The 21,497-nt window shown below is 37.0% G+C and overlaps 8 protein-coding genes across 8 annotated transcripts; 6 read left to right on the top strand and 2 right to left on the bottom strand.

Moving 5' to 3' along the window:
- Positions 1-18: 18 nt before the first annotated feature.
- Positions 19-1,366, top strand: GCK72_021208 (uncharacterized protein; the record flags this gene model as incomplete). The annotated part of the gene is made up of 4 exons (XM_053734103.1): positions 19-224; positions 276-518; positions 567-1,128; positions 1,175-1,366. 4 exons carry the CDS (start codon positions 19-21, stop codon positions 1,364-1,366), a joined length of 1,203 nt encoding a protein of 400 aa, XP_053583016.1.
- Positions 1,367-1,614: 248 nt separating this feature from the next.
- On the top strand, positions 1,615-3,938 carry GCK72_021209 (uncharacterized protein; the record flags this gene model as incomplete). Its single annotated transcript, XM_053734104.1, has 7 exons — positions 1,615-1,722; positions 1,769-1,919; positions 1,970-2,301; positions 2,517-2,716; positions 2,766-2,999; positions 3,047-3,692; positions 3,741-3,938. The coding sequence occupies 7 exons, from the start codon at positions 1,615-1,617 to the stop codon at positions 3,936-3,938; spliced, it is 1,869 nt and encodes a 622-aa protein (XP_053583017.1).
- Positions 3,939-4,124: 186 nt separating this feature from the next.
- GCK72_021210 (uncharacterized protein) lies at positions 4,125-7,201 on the top strand (the record flags this gene model as incomplete). Its single annotated transcript, XM_053734105.1, has 8 exons — positions 4,125-4,312; positions 4,363-4,596; positions 4,645-4,961; positions 5,703-5,880; positions 5,932-6,090; positions 6,139-6,279; positions 6,331-6,961; positions 7,007-7,201. 8 exons carry the CDS (start codon positions 4,125-4,127, stop codon positions 7,199-7,201), a joined length of 2,043 nt encoding a protein of 680 aa, XP_053583018.1.
- Positions 7,202-8,540: 1,339 nt separating this feature from the next.
- GCK72_021211 (uncharacterized protein) lies at positions 8,541-9,671 on the bottom strand (the record flags this gene model as incomplete). The annotated part of the gene is made up of 6 exons (XM_053734106.1): positions 8,541-8,666; positions 8,714-8,871; positions 8,914-9,040; positions 9,089-9,464; positions 9,513-9,609; positions 9,653-9,671. The coding sequence occupies 6 exons, from the start codon at positions 9,669-9,671 to the stop codon at positions 8,541-8,543; spliced, it is 903 nt and encodes a 300-aa protein (XP_053583019.1).
- A 2,255-nt stretch (positions 9,672-11,926) lies between these two features.
- On the top strand, positions 11,927-12,175 carry GCK72_021212 (uncharacterized protein; the record flags this gene model as incomplete). The annotated part of the gene is made up of 1 exon (XM_053734107.1): positions 11,927-12,175. One exon carries the CDS (start codon positions 11,927-11,929, stop codon positions 12,173-12,175), a length of 249 nt encoding a protein of 82 aa, XP_053583020.1.
- A 123-nt stretch (positions 12,176-12,298) lies between these two features.
- Positions 12,299-13,435, top strand: GCK72_021213 (uncharacterized protein; the record flags this gene model as incomplete). The annotated part of the gene is made up of 3 exons (XM_053734108.1): positions 12,299-12,345; positions 12,755-12,898; positions 13,363-13,435. Coding segments are annotated over 3 exons (264 nt in total), but the record flags the coding sequence as incomplete, so codon positions are not given.
- Positions 13,436-14,673: 1,238 nt separating this feature from the next.
- GCK72_021214 (uncharacterized protein) lies at positions 14,674-18,987 on the bottom strand (the record flags this gene model as incomplete). Its single annotated transcript, XM_053734109.1, has 11 exons — positions 14,674-14,836; positions 14,882-14,974; positions 15,018-15,131; positions 15,177-15,341; positions 15,400-15,521; positions 16,206-16,307; positions 17,699-17,856; positions 17,900-18,041; positions 18,405-18,780; positions 18,829-18,925; positions 18,969-18,987. 11 exons carry the CDS (start codon positions 18,985-18,987, stop codon positions 14,674-14,676), a joined length of 1,551 nt encoding a protein of 516 aa, XP_053583022.1.
- GCK72_021215 (uncharacterized protein) lies at positions 17,130-20,250 on the top strand (the record flags this gene model as incomplete). Its single annotated transcript, XM_053734110.1, has 4 exons — positions 17,130-17,364; positions 18,746-18,893; positions 19,235-19,541; positions 20,080-20,250. 4 exons carry the CDS (start codon positions 17,130-17,132, stop codon positions 20,248-20,250), a joined length of 861 nt encoding a protein of 286 aa, XP_053583023.1.
- Positions 20,251-21,497: the final 1,247 nt, after the last annotated feature.

Here is a 21,497-nt window from a genome sequence, read left to right on the forward strand (position 1 = left end):
TCAGAGAAATCTCGAAAAATGACCGATATACCTCCGAATTCTTCAATCGATATTCGTGCACACGTTCTCTATGATAATTATCAACGTATTTCTACTGAAAAATCGTATGAAAATTATAAGAAACTGTGTGAAACAATGGGAGAAGAAGCGATTTGTTATGAAGAATATGAATCTTTGTTCAATAAATACCTCGAAGAAAGCTACTATACTGCCAAAGATAAAAGGTTTGTGCTTGATTTTTATTGAGAAAAATAACAAAATGTTCATGTTTTCAGTTCCAGAGGACTCCTGATTCCTGACATTCGTGGATGCATTCTCTCCGATGTCAATGGAAAACGTGCTGAAAAATCAATAGATGATTTGTGTGATGCATTCAAAAATCAGAAAATCGATAAGGAAGATCATGATTATTGGTTCAACCGTTTTGACAGCGGACACTTATTCAGTCGTGTTACATTCTCCGATTTCCCAGAAGATGTCATCGCTGAAATTGTTGAGAGATGTGATATCAAGTCATAGTGAGCATTGAATTATAAATGGAAAACTTTTCAATTTTAAATTTTCAGTTTGAATCTCCGAAACGTTTCATATGGACTTCGAACCGTCGTAGATCAGATGGCGCCTCCCTGCACTGATATTAAAGTGACTTGTCGAAATGAGTGGGTGCACGTCCATATAAATGATGCACGTATCGCAGACTCCAGATGTTTTGATATATTGGAACTTTTGCTGAAAAATCCGAAACGCAAACTGAAATGGTTTCAGTTCATGACGAATCCATATTTTCGAGAAATCCCAACTCGAAACCACAAACAAGACTTCTTCAATTTCCTCAACTCATTGGATCACAAAATTCACGTTAAAGAATGTATGATGTGCGTGGATAACGAAAAAGATTTGATTGGAGTTTTGAAATGTTTGAAGCCTGGAACACTTGAAAAACTGAATATCGATATAGAATTGAACGGTAGAATTAACGAAGTCATGAATATGGATCAATGGAAACTGGCGAAACACATGGAAATCCACACCTACGAGTTGCCTCCAGTCGAGAATTTCTTTCATTTTTCAACTTTCGAATTGGGAATTGAATCGATTACTCTAGAAAATATGGTCAAGCTATTCGATGTAATTTTGATCTTTGTTTATTTCTACTCAATTCCTTTTTTTATAGAATGCATCCAAATCGATCAACTTCGAAGCGTTTACTCTGAAAACTATGAACGATATAAATACAGAAGAAGTTAAGAGAGTTCTGAATCTTCAGCCAACTTCCTCTCGTTGTTTTTACTCAATTCCAAATACAAATTTGATCGTTAAATTCAACCGTTGGAATTCGAATTGGCTCGGAGTCCGCAAAAATTAGATTTTTTCTAATTATTTCTTGTTTTTACTGTTGTTTCTGTTGATTTATAATGCTATAAAAAGTGTTTTAGTTTGTTAAAGTTCATATCTGTAATGCGTTGAACTCGCTCTCAGAATTCTTACGTTGGGAAAAGTTACTGTAGTTTGGAAAGTACGCAAACACCGCGATTGCTCATTGACCGAATTTTCAGCGAAAACTTTTTCATCGAATCTATTTCATTGAAATTCCTATCATTTTTTCAGGGAAAAATGTCTAAAACTCCAGCATTGAGTATTTACGAGTCGACATTCGCACAATCTGACAAAACTGATGTAATTCTGATTGTTGAGGGAAAGAAGTTGCGTGTTAGCAAAACGGTTAGTTTTGTTTCGAGTTAACAAATAAATGTTGCACTATTTTCAGGTCCTCTCATTCCATTCCGACTACTTCGACGCCCTTTTCAATGCAGATTTCATGGAAATATCGATGCCGGAAATTTCGATCGAAGATGTCAATTTCGAAGATTTCGCCGCTGTTTTGAGTCTGATTCTCAAAAATCCCATCTCTCCGACAGGTACCAATAAGGGAAAATTTTACAGAAATTGTGCAATAACATATTTTCAGAAGAAAACGCCGAGAAACTTCTTGAACTCTCCGATCGATTTTTGCTTCCCGCTGCTAAACGCCACGTGGAATTTTTCTTAATTTCTGTGGGATTTGGTGCTTACAAAAAACTGGAACTTGCATCGAGATACGATTCGGATACTCTTCTCACCCATGCTCTGGAACTATTCAAAACGAAAGAAGAACTTGTTCCGAAGGAAGAATTCTCTGGATTTTCAGAGAAAGTGAAAGCGAAAATTTTGGATCGTTTAATTGAATTGAATAAACCGAAATTAAGTGTACCTACTGGTTTGGGATCAGGACTTGGATTAGTCGGTAGATTGAATCCATCGGTTAGATCCTGGGATTTCTCGAGCGAAGATAGTTGGTGATGGTTTTGATATGGACTAAAAATTGCCATTTTCTGTACAACTTTGTTCAAATAAAGTTTGTTATGTTTTGTCATTCGATTCCGATATTTCTGATGCGTTCGAGGCGCTTATATCTTCATTTTTTGAATTTTCTCGTTCAAAAATTCGAATTTGTCAAATATTCCTTTTTATATCAGATGTCTTCTAAATCGACGCGTCCACTTTTGAAGTTTCCAATCGATATTCGTGCACATGTTCTCTATGACGCTTATCAACGTATTTCTAATGAAAAATCATATAAAAACTATGAAAAATTGTGCATAAAATTTGGAAAACAAGCGATTTCATTTGAAGAATATGAGTCTCTGTTTAATCAATACCTCGAAGTAGATGAACGGTAGGAAAAGTCGCGAGAGAGAAAGAAATGTCATGTTCTCCTATTCCAGAGAGCTCCCAGACATTCGTGGATGCATTTTATCTGATGTTACCAATGGAAAATCAGCTGAAAAATCTATTGATGACTTGTGTGATGCATTCAAAAATCATAAAATCGATAAGGAAGATCATGGCTATTGGTACAAAAGATTTGAAAACGGACAGTCATTCACTCGTGTTACATTTTCCAATTTCCCAGAAGACGTGATCTCTGAAATTGTTGAGAGATGTGATATGAAGTCGTAGTGAGTTTCAATTTATTGAAAAAATCTTCCAATTCATTATTTTACAGTTTGAATCTCCGCAAAGTTTCACATGCACTTCGAGCCATCGTAGATCACCTGGCGCCTCCGTGCACTGTTATTGGAGTGAAATGTGGACATTGCTGGATAAAAGTCTCTGTAGATGATACAGTTATAGCTGACTCCCTTTATTTCGAAAAAACCAAATCAAAGCTGCCATTGGGTTTGATTGAAAAACTATCGCCTAAAACAGTAGAACTTTTGTTGAGAAATCCGAAACTCCGACTGAAATCCTTCGAGATTGTTCCATATCCATATGTTCAAAGTACCTGGATGAAGACTAGAACCGGAATCGTAATCCCACCTCTAAACCACAAAAAACGCTTCTTCGATTTACTTAACTCATTGGATCACAAAATTCACGCGGAGAAATGTGTGATTAAAGTGGATAACGAAAAGGAAGTGATCAAAGTTTTGCAATGTTTCAAGCCGGGAACACTGAAGGAACTCGAAATTAGTACAGGAATTTCGATGGATGGAATTACCGAAGTCGTTAAAATGGATCAATGGAAACTGGCGAAACACCTGAAAATGAACACCTTTGTGTTGCCTTCGATCGAGAATTTCTTCCATTTTCCATCTTTCGAATTGGGATTCCCTCCGATTACTCTAGAAGATATGGTCAAGCTATGCGAAGTAATTTTAATTATTTCTAACTGATATTTTATTTTTTTGGTTTTTCAGAATGCCTCCATATCGAACACCTTTGAACATTGCAAAGTCATAATTCAAGGAATATTTGAGTTGGAAACGATCAAGAGAGCTCTGAACCTTCAGCCAACTTCCACTGAACAGAGTTTTTCAATTCCAAATACAAATTTGATCGTTCAGTACTTATCCAAAGTCATGCTTTCACGTGTTTTCAAAATCTACAAAAATTAAATGTTTTATTTCTCTTTTTTCAATTATTGTTGTTATTTTGTTGTTATCTTTGTTATAAAATGATTTTTTGTGTGTGTTTTTATCTATTAATATCTGTAATGCGTTTCTCTCGCTTTTGATATTATTTTTCGACAAATGTGACTAAACACCAGAAAAATTATATTTTGTTTCAGAGAAATATCGAAAATGGTTGATCTACCTTTGAATTCTCCGATCGATATTCGTGCACATATTCTCTATTACGCTTATCAACGTTATTCCATTAAAAAATCTTATTCGAATTATAAGAAACTGTGCATAAAATTTGGAAAACAAGCGATTTCATTTGAGGAATATGAGTTTCTGTTTATGCAATACCTCGGAGTAGATGAACGGTAAAAAAAGTTTTTAGAGCAAAAGAAATGTTCAAATTTTTATTTTCTAGAGAGCTCCCAGACATTCGTGGATGCATTCTTTCTAATGTCATCAATGGAAAATCTGCTGAAAAATCAATAGATGATTTGTGTGATGCGTTCAAAAATCATAAAATCGATAAGGAAGATCACGATTATTGGCATAGGCGATTTGAAAATGGACACTTATTCACTCGTGTCACATTCTCCGATTTCCCAGAAGATGTGATCTCTGAAATTGTTGAGAGATGTGATATCAAGTCATAGTGAGCTTCAATTTATTGATCAAAATCTTTTGACTCATTCTTTTACAGTTTGAATCTCCGAAATGTTTCTCATGGATTTCGAACCGTCATTGATCAGCAGCCGCCTCCTTGCACTCATATTCAAGTGCATTGCGGAGGGGACAGGATGAAAATCTATGTAGATTATGCACTGATAGCTGACTCGGATAATCACTATTCAAATCTACGAATGAAGGCGTTTTTAAAACGAATGCACGGATCACTGACACTTTTGTTGAGAAATTCGAAACTCCGGCTGAAATATTTCGCATTTTACGCGAATGCTGCTTCTCGAGAGACCTATTTGTATACAAAGGTCGTTATCAGTCTACTCAACTCATTGAATCGTAAAATCCACGTGGAACGTTGCTTAATTAGAGTCGAAAGCGAGAGTGATTTAATCAGAATTTTACAATGTTTTAAACCGGGAACACTCGGAAAAATTGAGGAATACAGTAATTTTCCGTTGAGCAATCAAATTGCTGAAATGGATCAATGGAAACAAGCGAAAAATCTCGAGTTGGAAGGATACTTCTTTCCGCCGATTGGCCATTTACTTCATTTCTCAAACATTGAATTTCGTTATTATTCGAATTCCCTGGAAAACGTAATCAAGCTTTGTGAAGTAATTTTGAAGGTAAACATAGTAGTGAAAACTGTTCCGAAGGCGTTTTTCAAATTGCAGAATATTTCCAATTGGATCAACTTCACACATTTCAAAATAGGAACTGGTTATATTCTGGACACAAAAACAATCAAGAGAGTTCTGAACCTCCAGCCAACTGCCTCTCCACAAATTTATACAATTCCAAATTCAAATTTGGTTATTCAGTTCGAGCGTCAGAATAGGTATTCGAATTCGCTTAAAATCACCAAAAAGTAAATGTTCTGTTTTTAATTCTTGTTTTTTTGTTGTTGTTGTTAACTTTTTAATAAAATTGTTGTTTTTTGTGTAGTTTCTCTAATTCATGTTTGTAATGGGTTCGTTCCGCTTTTTATTATTTTACGCTCACTTCACTCATTGAGACCGTTTTCAGATATCCAGTTTTTCAGGTAAATACTAAAAATGAATTCGTTGAATTCTCCAGGCGAACTCCGAAGACTCATTGTCTACGACATTTCTCAATGGAAAACTATCGATAAATCCTTCAAAATCTATGAAAAACTGTGTAAAGTATTGGGAAACGAGGCAATTTCTTACGACAACTATGAGTATTGGTTCAATCGATATCTCAAAGAGAACTACTATTCTCCATATAAATCAAGGTAATTAACATATTTTCAACTGAATTTTCCACAAAACTTAGCAATTTTCAGTCCTCCTTGGATTCCAGACTTAGAAGTCTGCATTCTCGCCGACGTTATTGATGGAAAATCAATTGAAAATTCATATAGAGATCTATGTGAAGCTTTTGGAAACAATAAAATGGATAAGGAATATCATGCTACTTGTTATGAGAGATATTACTTCGAGGCGTAAGAACTATTCCAAAAGAATAGGAAAATGATGACATATTTTATCAGGCATCGACACGCCCTCATCATGGCTGAACGATCTGTCAATACTACTCTTCCCGATACTTATAATGATCACGACTTGAAATTCTCCGACTTTCCAGAAGATGTAGTCACTGAAATTGTGGATAGATGTGACTTGAAGGCATAGTGAGTTACTCATTATTGATTTTTTTCCCCATCAAAGTTGTTATTTTGCAGTCTGAATCTCCGCAATGTCTCGCATTCGCTCCGAACAATTGTCGATAAACGCCCACCTCCTTGCACTGATATTGAGATTGTTTGCAGATACGATTGCATTCTAGTCAAGGCGGATAAAGAGATTCTGGTGCATTCTGGTCTTGTTGAGCTGAACCATTCACGCACTTGCTCCCTGGATTATATCGAAAAACGTGTATTCCGAGAGCTTGAAGTTCTTCTGAAAAATCCGAAACTTCGATTGAAATCATTTCGTGTCGATTTCCAAAATCATTCAATGTTTTTTGATATGAATGCATCACCTCGGAAATATAAGAAAAATTGTTGCAAATTGCTCAACTCGTTGAATCACGAAATCCTCGTGGAACGATGCATTATCATGATGGAAGACGAAAAATGTGAAAGACGAATTCTACGATGTTTGAAACCTGGAACGCTTCAAAAACTGGTTATCGGTAGCTCGTTGTCGATAAATGAAATTGGTCGAATCGCTCAAATGGATCAATGGAAACAGGCAAAACATCTCAACCTCATTTGTTTCCCCGAATTATCGATTGAGTATTTCTCCCATTTCTCCACTTTCGAAATATCTTTCGGAACAATTTCAACTAACAATCTGGTCCGACTCTGTGATGTAAATTCAACATTATTTGAAGCTATTGCTTTTTTCTTTTTTCAGAACCTCTCCAAATCGACCAATTTCGAGTCATGCATCATCAAAAGTACGCGTTCGTTGAATATTGAGACAATCAAGAATGCACGGAATCTTCAACCATCTACTTCTCCGAATAAGTATTATGTTCCGAATTCAAATCTTGTAATTCAGTTTCCAAGAGGTTCTGTGGCATACGAAATTTCTATCCGTAAACTTTAAGTTTTGAGAAATGTATCATTTTTTCCCGTTTTGTTGTTTTTGTTGTTATTTTTATAAAACTTTAAAATTGTTACGAAGTTTTTGAAATTACCGGCCGAGTCGCAATGCGTGTGCGTCGCGTTTTTCTGATTTGGATTTGGAATAGGCTATATTAATATGTAACCGTTGTTTGCTTTTTGATTTTTTGTTCTAGATCATTATTGATTTCTCGTGAAACTTGTTCTTGTTTGCTTTCTTGCTTCTGCGCTGTAGGTTATTAGCTCGATTTTAGTTCTTCCTTCTCATTTCTCAAAAATTGCCGACATTGTGACAGAGATTCGGACATGAATGATACTAGAAATGATAAACGTGGCAACCTGTTCCAGAAAAAAATTAGAAATTTAGAAAAAACATCCACGTGTACCCCTCGAAGCCTGACATTCCCCCGAAAGGTCAAAAATGTTTCTTATCAATACCCTGCAATCTCGAACCCCTGTATTCCCAACTCTATCAATGCCGAAGTCAACCGTCTAGGAAAGAAGAATGATAATCAGAAACATCCACTGGATCATTACAATCACTTAACTATTATCACTAGGTAAGCATGAAAGATGGAGAGAGTGCAAAAAGAGTTGTTTTTCAGAGCAAAGCGAAAATAAAGCATATGATGTATATTGATGGCTTTTTGAACGAAATTGGTTTTTCGCTGGAGGAATCGGATCGTGTTGGAGTTTTGTCTTCGTCAATCATTGAATTTTATTTATGGTTCTGATTGAATAAAACTGTTTTTTTCTGGTTAGGAGTTTTTTAGAGCCGCGTTGCGTGGGCGTTGCGTGCAGGTCGCGGTATATATTGGCTGCGCCTCAAAGATACGGCAAATAAACATAAAATCTTTTGGCACTCAGCCAAGACTTTGGCATCGTTCCAACCGTTGTGCGGCGGCTGGATCCAGTAGGGTGACGGTATTAGGAGATGTTTTCGAATGAAATTCGCAACATTTTTTGCTATCAGTTTTTCAACGATTTCTCTTGCGACACAGGGCCGCCCGAAAGGTTTTTATTTTAATTTGTTTTTCGCGTGACTTTGGGAGACGATGCGGTCGCGTCGCGTGCGCGATGATGAAAAAGGATGGAGCAGATGGGTACCTGTGAACCTACTCGTTGTGTTTAAGATATGGTTTTAATGAGAATTTTATTCGCGAGAGCCAAATACTCTCTTTGGCACTGCGCCAAAGCGTACCGTAACCCCAAGATTCGCATTCAACAGTAGAGCACGTAAGATCGGCGATAAGACTTCATACCTACTGATAGACACACAAGAATATCAGAACTGGCCTAGTCAAAAAATTAATTTATATTAATCAACAATTATGAAAGAAAAAGTGAGCACATCTCTTCATGGACTCAGAATTCATCTTTTGAATATCCATTGTCTCCAGTTTTCTCTTCAGCTCTTTATTCGAATTCAATGTTTTAAGCAGGTGCACCTGAACACTGTTTCTTAGGATAACTAACTCATCAATACGTTCCCCACCTGATAATGTAGGAGATCCCGAACGAACGTTGAGTGAAACAATTGATCTGTTATTTTCACTTGATTCAAATATTCAATGCGTCGACGCTCACAGTACTTGGTAACATTTTTCAATCCTAACCGCTTGGCAATGAAACGGACTTTCATGACATCTTCGACTGAAACTACAAGTTTCGATTTGAAATGTGAATATAGACTACCTGAACAATGAACCTGAACTCCGTGCGCAATCTGGAGACATTTCTCGAGCATGTTCATAGATACAGAAGCTGGAACTATTACGTTTTGACAGGATATTGGCAGTCTACTCGAATGAAACATCATCAACTAAAAATTGAGAACAGTTTAGAATCTGTAACTTTAAATAAAACACACCTTTTTATGAGTATACAAGCGGACTTTTTCATTGTTTTTTTCTTTGAAAACTATCATTTTGGAATCATTTTCAGCATTGAATATTGCATCATTGAAATTGAACTTCCAGATATTGTCTATTCTCAAAACCGCACTGACATGGAAACCGAATTTGAAAGTGAATGACTTATTGGGTTGAGGTACTGTCCACGGCTTTACGAATAAAAATTCATCTGTGTTAGCTTCTTTTTCTTTTTCCCAGCTTATAAGTTCTTTGCCTGTCCCATTGAACATCCCTAAGAAATAGCGAGCTCTCACTCTTTTGATTTCGTTAGATTCATTCAAATGAATTAAAATTTCAACTGAAGAATCATCACGTTTATAAACGGCGATCACACTGAAAATTAAATTTTTCTTTGTGTTGCTAAATCTCTCGACCGCTCACCATTCCAAATCAGCAATTCTATGAATATCGCCCGCAATGAACCGTGGACTTGGATATTGTAGGAAGTTAGTAATTACTATAGACTTATGTACCGGAACTGAAAAACTGAATATCAAAGGAGATATCTTTAAATTACTCACATTTTTGATAATCACTCATCTTGAACGAGGAAAATGTAGAAATAAGCAAAACCACGTTGATCAAAAACGTTTTTGTCAAAAATGAAGGGGCGGGGTCACGCGATTGTCTAGCAAATAAAAATGAACTTTTCATTTTGCAGATTACCCTTCTGCCCCCGAATTTGAACCGCATGAGAATTGGTACAAATCATAATCATCAAATCTATGTCTGATGGCTTACCGGAGGAGCGATGTCATTTTTTCAATCTAGAAATTCCAATAATTACAGAAAATTCTAAAAAAATGTCATTATTGACGCATATTTTAAAAACCTCTCTATATCGTTCTCCTGACTTAGAAAGAACTTTACGCGCGACCGTGTAGTCTCCTCGGACAAGATTAAAGTTGTTTTAACCCTTCCCTCATCTAAACCCTGTCATGTATTTGAAAAAATATCATTCGACAAATTTCATTGAGGTGAACTCGGAAAATGTAAAACAAAACTATATATGGGGAACAAATATATCGAAGGGAAACCAATATAGAAAATGGCAAATCGTTTAGAAATAGAGCGAGGTGGATCATCGAGTTGGTGGCAAAATTTTGGGGCAATCGGCGCGGCACCCGGAATGAAAAAAGTTGAAAACCTCAGCAATTAGTGGTTTTCAACAAAAACGCTTATCAAAACTTACTCGCACTGTCTCCACTCGTGAGAATTGTCTAATGGAGTATCCGAGCTTGCAACGGAGTCATCATGGAAGAATGCAGGGATTCTTTTACCAAATGTCGGGCCATACTCCAAGGGTACAACGGATTGAGGGTACAATGACTCTTAGTGTACCATGACTTAGAGGGTACTATACTTTTAGGGTACAACAGAGTGTTGACTCAAAGGGTACAACGGGCTGAATACTCAAAGGGTACAACGAAGTTTTTGATCACAACTGAACTTTGTAAAGTTTCATTACTCAAAATGTATGATAGAATAATAGTCCCACACGTTGTTCAGTTTGGTCCAAAATTTATAAATTTCATAAAAAATAACAATCGAATTTGGTCATTCTTGCAGCCTGTTCTGACCATGTTTCAGTAAGTTACAGGCACTACACCATGGGTTGAAACCCATAAAACCCCTTCACTTTTTTGATCATAACCCCCGACTGCTATTCGCATTGATCCCCCTCAGAGCTCTATAGTCATCTGCGTCTCTCTTACCAATCCCTCTTATTTTTCTCTGCTTCTCTCCTCTTTCAACACTATTTATCTTCATTTTGGAGAGGCAGGAGGAGTGTCGAATCGAACTGCACAAGTGTAGACACACACACCTTCTCTCTCATTACGTAACACAACAGCCCTTTTTCGAAACGAAATAGCACATGGGATCGAGAGACGACAGACATTATGACCTTTGTGAGTAAGGTGCTAATGGAAACACTCCGCATATCTCCTGGAGTACTGTGACGTCATCAGTTCTATCTGCTTTCCCTAGGTCAAGTAAACATGAATAGTGTTGAGAGAGAACGAGAGAGAGATATGTATTTGTAAGAGAGACGCCGATGGCTAGAGTAGTAAGGTGAACTTGATAAGTAGATAGCAGTTGTTCTCATTCATTTCTCGCCATTTTTATCGTTCTTGTTGTACATATTTCCCCTCAAATCGATAAGTTTCTTAACTAATTTATATATTTTCAACTTTCAGGGTAACTAAACCAAGACTACCTACTGAATGGTTCGGTCGACAACTGTATGTTTGATTTTTTTTGAATTGTGAGTTTTTATTTAATTTGATTACTTTGTTTTGCAGCTAAGCTATAGTATTTTGGTACGAGATGTTCTGGCATAACTTGTTTGGAAAGTTTTTATTAAAATTTTACGCAATTTTAACTAGCTGTAATTAAGGAAAATAATCGAATTTTGCTGATGCACTGGCAAAATATCAGTAATTACACCATTCTCAGATTTTGATTTTTAGAGATGTGCGCCTTTAAAGATGAGGTCATTGTATTTTGGTCTGTGTAGCATTTGACAGCGTACCATGACGTATTTTTGATCAATTTTGAAAAGTTTACGCTAGTTTTGTTGCGCAAAATCAGATCTAGCTTTTTGTAGTTGACAATTTTTCAATAGCTCCGCCCACTTTTGAGATATGCGCCTTTAAATACAGGACTCTGTTATAGATAAGAATTCTAGCGCCGCAGGCATGTTTAAAGGCGCATATCTCAAAAGTGGGCGGAGCTACAAAAGAAGGCATGATGAAGCTTGTGAAGGATAATACTTTAGGAGTCAACGAAGTTCAATGCTACGTCAAGTCGCCTGGATCACGAACTCCTGCCCCCATCAAGAGAATCAGTTGGTCGCTTTCGTAAACCTGAACATGGGACCAGGAGAATGCGTCTGGATATGTGTGTCGATGATCTACGCTGCAAAAATGGAGAAACTGATGAATGAAAAGAGGATCAGCCCCTACCACACAAAATATTGGCCGACAGAGCAAGATCTTATCGACGCCGGTACCAGAAGCTCGTTCAGAAAGCCGGCGATCTGATCTATGTTGAAGTTGGCACATACTATTGGGTGCAGGCCAATGGTTATTGTGTCAACGCCGCATGGAACGTGGCGAAGATGAGCCCGGTTCAACTCGCCGCGGTAGCATACTCCCACGATAACAATGTGGTTTCTCCAATGTGATGTTCAGGGCGGTTCTTTGGAATTATCGTGAGTGCCTGTGATTCACTTGTTTGGTTCGTTATGAATTCGATAGTCAGTCAATAGTTTACATTTTTGAAACACGGGTTTCTATGGCACTTTGCTCCCGATTTACGACGTTTTGTTGGAAATCACTCAGCAGGAAGGACACCCGGAGCTGAAAAAGCTTGCGAAACCGACGCTGATAAGGTAAATTTGTTTTTCGTTTGAATTTCTATGGTGCAAACTGGGTTTCTTTTAGACTATTGGCACGAGCAATCTGCTAATGGCAGTACTGCGAAGACGTTCCAAACGAAATAAGTAGTAGGGGGGGGGGATATTTTCTCCCTCTCCCTCCTAGGCCTGGAGGGAGGGAGAGGGAGAAAATTTGGTGTCAGGTGTTGCGTGGAGGGTGAGGGTCAATTTGTGTTTTATTTAGGGCTGAGTCGATTCTCGGGAGAGGTCGAACAATTCAAGACGACCTCGAAGAAGAAGGATTCTTGGTCGTCTACCCATACGATCGAGTCGTTTTCGTCCAAGGAATGGGACCAATGCCAATCCAATTCGTACAAATCAATATATGGTAAGAGATATGATGCTATACTAGATATATTTCCTATTCTTTTAGAAAAACAATTTCTCCCACCCTCTTTCCACCCTCCTTCCACCCTCCGCGCAACTATCCAGCCATCCAGCCTTCATAGCTACGCTGAATCTATTTTATGTGTATTCACTCAATTTAACTATTTTTTCTCGTTATAATAAAATTATTTTGTTGGTGAAAAAAATGTGTTTCTTTCTTTCTTTATCCAGGTACAAAAAATTTGGCGGGGAAAAATTTGAATCGGAAATTTAAAAAAAATATCCCCCCCTACTACTGAAATAGATGTAAAAGACGTCAACCACTGCTGGGAAACTGAATGTAGACAAAATCAGCTGCAAAACATTTTCTGTGTCCAATAAAAAAAAGATGACCAAATGCATCGAATGTGTGAATCGGTGAGTTTTACCCTTTTCGCATTATCATGAAGCATTTGAATTTTTCAGAAGGGAACCGTTTGCCGTCTACTACAGAAAGACGAGAGGAGATCTCGAGAAGTTTTTCGACGATTGCAAATAAACTTCTGATTCAGTTAAAAAATTTTTTTTCCCAAATAATGAATTTTCGAAAAATGAATAAAAGTACCGTTCCCACTGTTTTATGGTCGTTCTTATCACTTCTCAAAAATTCATTTATTTCAATCAACAATTATGAAAGAAAAAGTGAACACATCTCTTCATAGACTCAGAATTCATTTTTTGAATATCCATTATCTCTAGTTTTCTCTTCAACTCTTTATTCGAATTCAATCGTTTTAGCAGGTGCACCTAAACACTGTCTCTTAGGATAACCAACTCATCAGAACGTTCCTTATCAGTAAATGTCGGCGAGACGTCGCATATCTCCAGGAGTACTGTAATGTCATCAGTGTACTCAGACCGTATTTTGTACCATCTGCCCTCCCTAGAACAAGTCGTTTTTTTTTTCGAATTTTCCTCTTAGCAATCAATGTTTTTATTTCATGATTTTTTGTGAATTGTGAGCTTTGCAACAGCTTCGAGTTGTTGGGCTTGCAATCCGATCCCAGCGGTGAGATTTTGAAAACTTTGTTCCTGTGAAGCGCGACTTCAAATATTTTGTTTGAACTCATCTCTAAACAAACCTATTTTCAGAATTCAAATACGTCCTTGTCAGAAAATGAACGGGAAAGAGTCAGCCGTCCGAATCTTCCCAGAGCAGTACACCAGAAAACTGAGTGAAGCGTTTGAGAAATTCCCAACGAACTATCCTTTCAAAAGGAACTTACAATTTCGGAAATCAAAAGAATTTAATTTATTTTTGGAATTTGTAATGTATTTTCGAGCGAAACCAAGACATCTATTTATTTTAAAAAAATAATTCGAGTTCAAAACTTTCTTGATTCTTCTCATTCCTCCATGACCTCGATGATCATTCTCCCGAGAACAGCCAACGATAAATGCTGAAATAAGAAATTGTCAAAATCTTCATTTTGTTCACGTTTTGATACCTCATTTCTATCACATTCTACATTCATCATCCCATCAATTCGGTATTTCACATTTTTGTCTCCGGGAATAACACTTGTCATCGAATTGATTATGAGCATGAGATCGAACTTCTCTATTTTCGGAACACCATCTCCTCATCTTCTGACTTCACTACTGCGTTTGCTAGTTTTTCCAGAATTCTGAGCATTTTATGATTCGATAATTCCTAAAATATTAGTACTTTCTAATGAAAACATTTTTGAAAAAATGTGTGGAATGAATTATTTACCTTTTCTTTCATTTCTTCTCTTAATCCAAAATACAATACATAAGCAATTTGTTATGCTTGAAATATGAATCGAGAAGATTCTTCATCTTATCGTACAAGTCTCCGATCGTCTTGACTTGTTCCTCCGAATCTTCCTCTTCTTCTTTCTTTTCACATTTTGGTTCGTCTTTTGAACGCAACTTTCTGAAATTATTTTGATGTAAAGTGATCTATAGTTACTAGTTTAACCGGTGCTTGCCAGTTCCAACAACATCATCTGACCTAATAGCCACAATTCTTCCATGCTCATCAAATTTGCACTGACAGTATTCCGAAGCCAACCTTCAATAATTAATATTACACTTGAAACCACGATTTGACTCACTTCATCTTGAACTCATCTGACACTCTCAAGGATGTGACGTAGATGATCAGAGCTCGGTACTTGATAGGAATAAAGTTCAGGCTCTCCACCTGCTTCCCGAGATTGTCTTTGTAACTAAAAAAATTATTCATGGATTTGAAGAGAACACGTGGTACATACTGATTTCTGAATGTTTCCCATCTTCCATTCCACTTTTCCTGTTCGACTGTTGTTTCCCAAAAGTCATTTAGACTAAATGGTGCCATTTTTTTTTGATTCCTTCTCTCAAAACCATTTGTAACATATTTATTTCCATAAATCGGTTGATATATGGACTTTTTATTTCTGAAAATGTGATTTTGAGGAGAAATATGGATTCTATGAGAACATACCATCTGGATACATTCTTTCATACTGGAACCAATCGAAACCAATCATCATAAAACTCCATTGTTTCCAATCAAGTGTATTTAACCAATAAATTCCAGAAAGAGACGACGATTGGTGGTAGTTTTGAGCAGTGACCTGAAAAGAAAATACTCCTAGTCTAGAAGAAAATAAGTTCTTAATTTTCTATGAAACTCGAGCATGGCGATGTACAGAAATAAGTCAAACCAGTTTTTGTGAGACAACTAATAACACATTGGTCCATATTTCATTTGGCTCCGCCCCTTATCGTCTAAAATAGCCCTATGGGTGGTGAAAATTCTTTAAAAAGCTGAAAGGTTTAAAAACAATTTAATTGGGACGGGAACAAATAGAATTTTGAGCTTTTTTTGTGCTCAGACCATAATTTTAGCGCCTCGTTTTCAACTAGAAAAATTCCATTTTTGTAAAATTTTCAGAATTTTTTGCAAACTTTTGCTTATAACTCAAAATACAAGGTTAAGAGGATGAGATCACCTCAAATATAGTTTTTGCCCTCGAGACCTAGTATTCGAGAAAATCAAGTCAAAGTTTGGCTACCACTGGCCTGCCAACGAGCCATCACTGAGCAGCCCGCGGTTCTTCCGCCATTCTGTCTCCAATCATTCACTCTACCAACCTTATTATTTTTTTTAGAAATATAGACTGTTATTAGTCTAGAAAGGATTCGGAGGTATCGTACACAATTTTTTTTCACAAAATTTACGAATTTAAAAAGAATTCTACCAATTTTACGAAGGCAGTGTGGGGTAGGTGGAAAACTTAAAAACGACTAGTCTTTACCTTATCGACTCGTGACTTCAGTGATGACTTCTGATGGCGGGCAATTGAACGGACGCTTCTGATGGAAGACAAATCGAGAACTGATGAGACGACGTGGATATTCTGGAAGAGAATAGAAGAATTTGAAAAAGTAGAGTAGGCCTTGACGTTAGTTCAAGTGAGCGTGAAAAATATTCCATTTTCTCTGAAATTTTTTCAAAGTTCACGGGTTTTTTTCAGATTTTTCAGAATTTACTTTCTGCTAGAAAAGAAAATAGAGTAAAGAAACGTGACGCTTATTTTCTATTCCCAATAGTTGGCTAGATCTAGATTTTCGAGAATTCCATACTTGCAAAATATCGGCCCGGTCCGGCCCGGTAGAGAAAGTTGCCTATGTACACTTGAGATTTATCGATATGTAAAAACATAGTCGGAAATTCGACTATTTTGCGAAAAAACCAAAAAAGTTTTCAAAAAATTCAAATTTTCAAATTTTTGTACTGTGACCCGGCCCGTTGCAAGTATGAAAAATTCATATCATCATCAAACCCCTTTCTCAAATTTGACTCTGTAAATCACAACGAAAACTGTTTAAAGGCGTATTGTGGTCTGTTGTGATGTTTTCATATAATAATGTACATATGAGTTTCGGCGAGTTCATTTTCATACTTCAAGAATCTTTTAATTCGGTCCACAACTCGCTGAGAAAGGAAAGTTTGGTCATTGAGATGGCCGAAGAAAATTGGTGACCGTGACCTAGAAATTCTACTCATAGAATATTATCCTTCACAAGCTTCATCATGCCTTCTTTTGGCCTCAAAAACTCGACTCAGAGAATTTTTGGCGTAGGATCGGCGCGTGCGCGTAAGCGCCGGCGAAAACGGCGTAAGCGCCGCTGAAAATGGCATTAAGCCCACCTGTTATGGCGTTTTCGTCGAATGATAAATGAACTTCGGATTAGGAAGCAAGAAGTTTGAAATCGTCGCAACCTCGCCGGGCAGAGAGGAGGCGGAATTTGTTTTTCTTTTGAATTTCTATGGTGCAAACCGGTTTTTTCTCAAGCCATTGGCACGAGTAGTCTGGGAATGGAACGACTGCGAAAATGTTCTAGGAAAACCTTCTGCACCAATACCAAGCGAATTAGATGTGAACGACGTCATCCGCTGCTGGGAAACTGGATGTAGGCGAAATCTGCTGCAAAACATGTATCGAATGTGTGAATCGGTGAGTTTAAGTTTTTTTTAATATTCCCAAATAATGAAGTTTCGAATATAAATAAAAGCATCGTTCCTCCTGTTTTATGCTCGTTCTTATTACTTCTCAAAAATTCCTTTATTATAATTAACAATTATGAAAGAAAAAATGAGCGCATCTCTTCATAGACTCAGAATTCATCTTTTGAATATCCATTGTCTCCAGTATTTTCTTCAGCTCTTTATTCGAATTCAATGTTTTTAGCAGGTGTACCTAAACACTGTCAAATAAGATAACTAATTCATCAAAACATTCCCTACCAGTAAATGTCGGCAATCCCCCATGAACGTTGAATGGAACCATATTTCTGTTATTTCCACTTGATTCAAATGTTCAATATATCGACGCTCACAGTAGTCGATCACATTTTTCAATACTAACCCCTTGGCGATTAGAGAGATTTTGTAAAGATCACTAACTGAAAAAAACAAGTTTTAACTTTAAAAAAACCATGTGAATACGTGAACAATGGACTTGAACTCCGTGCGCAATCTGTAGACATTTCTCAAGCATATTCATAGATATCCAAGGTGGAATTATACATTGACCATCAATTTCTTTTCGTTGCATTGGGGATAGTTCACTCCAATGAAAGATCATCAACTAAAAATTTGAACGTGGCTTTCAAACAATCTATAAATTTGATCATAGGCACTTTCGACTACGGGAGCTCTATTTCTGCCGTCAAAACTTGCCCTGTGAGCCGAGTTATGAGCTCTCAAACTTTTCATATGGTTAAGCTTTTTCCAATGATATTCCGAATCGTCAAATATTATACGCAAAGATGTTCTCATTGTTGTAACGTACTGGGAAACACAAATAGAATCGAGCGGTCGCGTATATGCGGCTGATTTGGAATTCCATGTGAAAAAGCTTAAAGAACCTATAACCAAGTTTAGAGGTCGTTTGAAAGCCACGTCTTCAAAGATTTCCCTCGTGAGCTAATGACCTTATTTTGAAACACACCTCCTTATGAGTATAGAAGCGGACGTTTGGATTGTTTCTTTCAATGAAAACTGTCATTTTGGAATCATTTGCAGCATTGAACAGTGGATCATAGAAATTGAACTTCCAAACTTTGTCCATTCCCATAATCGCACTGACATGTAAACCAAATTTGAAAGTAAATGGCTTATTGGGTTGAGGCACCGTCCACGGCTTAACGCATAGAAATCCATCAATATCAGCTTCTTTTTCTTCTTCCCAGCTTATAAGTTCTTTGTCTGTCTCATTGAACATCCCCAGGAAATAGCGAGCTCTCACTCTTTTGATTTCGTTAGAAGCATCCAAATGAATTAAAATTTCAGCTGAAGAATCATCTCGTTTATTCACGGCGATCAGACTGAAAATGATATTTTTCTTTGTGTTGCTAAGTCTCTCGTCCGCTCACCATTCCAAATCATCAATTGTATGTAAATTGTACGCAATGAATTCTGGACTTGGAAATTGTAAGAAGTTAGTGATTTCTTTAGACTCATGTACCGGATCTGGAACACAGAATGTGAAAGGGGAAATCAATTGATCACTCACATTTTTGATAATTACTCATCTTGAACGAGGAAAACGTAGAAATAAGTAATACCACGTTGATCAACAATTTTTTGTCAAAAGGTGAAGGGGCGGGGTCACGCGATTGTCTATTAAATGGAAATTAATTTTTGAACTTGTAGATTAGTCAATTCGTAATCAGTCATTTTGTAACTACGACGTTTTGCAACTAGTAATTTTGCAACTAAGTCAGACTCATATTTGTCAAAAAAAAAAAAAAATTAAATCTCTAATTTCTAATCTTGCAGAGGTCGTCTCCACGTGAAATCATTCGATATCCAATTCGAGATTCATTGGAACGATGACACCGAGCCAATTCTCTCGATTCTTCCACATCTGAAACCTGGAGTTCTGGAGAAAATTCGAATTAAAATGGACGTTGACTTCTCCGATCAGATGAAAAAAGTGGTGAAATTGGAGCAATGGAAGCAGGCGATCGAATTGGATATGAGAAAGACTCATTTCGAAATTCCACTTGAGAATTTGACTCATTTCAAACGTTTTTCCGTTTTTATTCCGAAGATTACAGAAGAACAAGTAATTTCGATCAAGGAGGTAATTACGCTCTGTCGCAAAAGAAATAACCGTGTACTCCTCTCGGACAATATCAAATGTTGAGAATTTTTGATCAGAAAAATGCAAATTTTGGTCATTTTTTGACAATTTTCGTTTTAAAAAAGTGTTTTTTTTTTGACAATTTTGATTTAAATATGCTACTTTACGTCCAAAAAATGCAATTATTCAAATGTCTTTTGTTTAAAATAAAAAAGCTATTTTAGATTAATTTTTCTTTAAAAAAATGCAAATTTTCATGATTTTCGTTCAAGAAATGCAATTTCTCGATGATTTTTGTTCAAAAATGAAATGCAATTTCTCTATGATTTTTGTCCTAAAAATGGTATTTTTCCGTTCAGAAACCCTAAATCCCGAAACCCCCAAAAAAAACACCGTTTTACAACAAAAATTGTCAAAAAATGGCATTTTTGTGACCAAAAATTCTCAAAATTTGATCGAAAATTTCAGTGAAAAATTGATAAAATCTGTGGAAAATAGTGAAAATAATTCGACTTGAGGAGTACAAATAAATTTTCAGACTCTCTTCAAATCGACTAACTTCGAATCGTGTACTCTGAATTACTACGAAGATGAGTTGAATCTCGACTATATTCAATCAAAACTGGGACCAAACATCCAGGATGATAATGTCACAGGCCAGTCTCTGACCTGTCTCTACTCTCTTTTCCTCGGCTTCTCTCTCGACTGAGATGACGTCTTGCTCTCGGCTCAGCGAGGGTAAACAACCACGCGGCCGGCCGAGAGACCCTTTTCCCCCTTTACATTCGAGTTTCTATACTGGTGCGGGTGAAGGACGGCAAGTCCTTCTCCTTGCTATACCGGAAAAATAAATGATTGCAAGCATAAACTAAATGTGTACCTAAAACAGACGGAAATGCTAAAAGGATGAGCAGGCGCATTCATGCCTTTTACATGGAAGTCCCACCTCGAGTAGGGTGATAAAGTTGGCGCCCTATTATTCAACTTTATCATCTGCGAACTCAGGTCGTCGCAGGATTCAAATCTGTCCTGAAGTGCTACCACTACACCGCTACACCCATGGAACCCACCACCCCCATTTGAACCCCACTACCTACCCATTTCTACTATTCATTCTATAACTTCTATTATATTACCCTAATATTCATCGTCGTCAGTCTCAGTGCAATGCAGTTGCGATGTTCTCGATTTCAATCGATCGCGGATTTTGATTTGGATTGTTTTGGTTCAATCACTGGAAAAGGATTGGCCTGATGTGAAAAGCTGTCAAGGGATCTTCAATGCCGGAAAGGAAAGTCAATATAATTATAATTTTTTTTAATACCATTTTGAGAAATTTTCCACCCCTAGTTGAGACAAAAAGTCACTAGAGTGAGTGTAGGATAATGAGCGGATGAGCACATGCGCGGAAGCGCATGGTTATTAAGTAATTGACTGTTCAAAAAATTCAACAGCTAAAATGAGTCTGATTTGAATAGAACCAATAATTGAGAAGATTGTCCCCCAAATTTTAATTGAATTGTATGACACAGCTAAAAAATTTTTTATTTTTTAGAATGTTTGATTTTCTTCTTGTAGATACTCGCCTCAAAACATCATAGTTTATTGTTGTATGTTACCGCAACTTCCTAACGCCGCCAGTTTGACAAAACTTCGGTCACTAGATAAGATTAGGGCAATAAGACGCTATGAGAATCTGATTTTTGTATTTGAGACCCCGATGACGATTGTTTATTTTTGTGTATTTTATGTTGTTTTATAGTCTGATTCACTGTTTTAGGCTCTTTTGAACTGTTTCGGCCGCAAGTTCTCAACCACTTTTAATTCCAAGTTGGTTGACTCTTCGGGACGAAGCAGTTCTCGAGAGGAGGGGAGAGCCTTAGGGAAACCCTTCGGAAAGTGGTCTCTAACTTGATCTCTTACATAGAGTTTCGAGGACGAAACCTTCTTTCCAAA

Source organism: Caenorhabditis remanei, chromosome V, assembly GCF_010183535.1.
Source record: "Caenorhabditis remanei strain PX506 chromosome V, whole genome shotgun sequence".
NCBI classification, from domain to species: domain Eukaryota; kingdom Metazoa; phylum Nematoda; class Chromadorea; order Rhabditida; family Rhabditidae; genus Caenorhabditis; species Caenorhabditis remanei.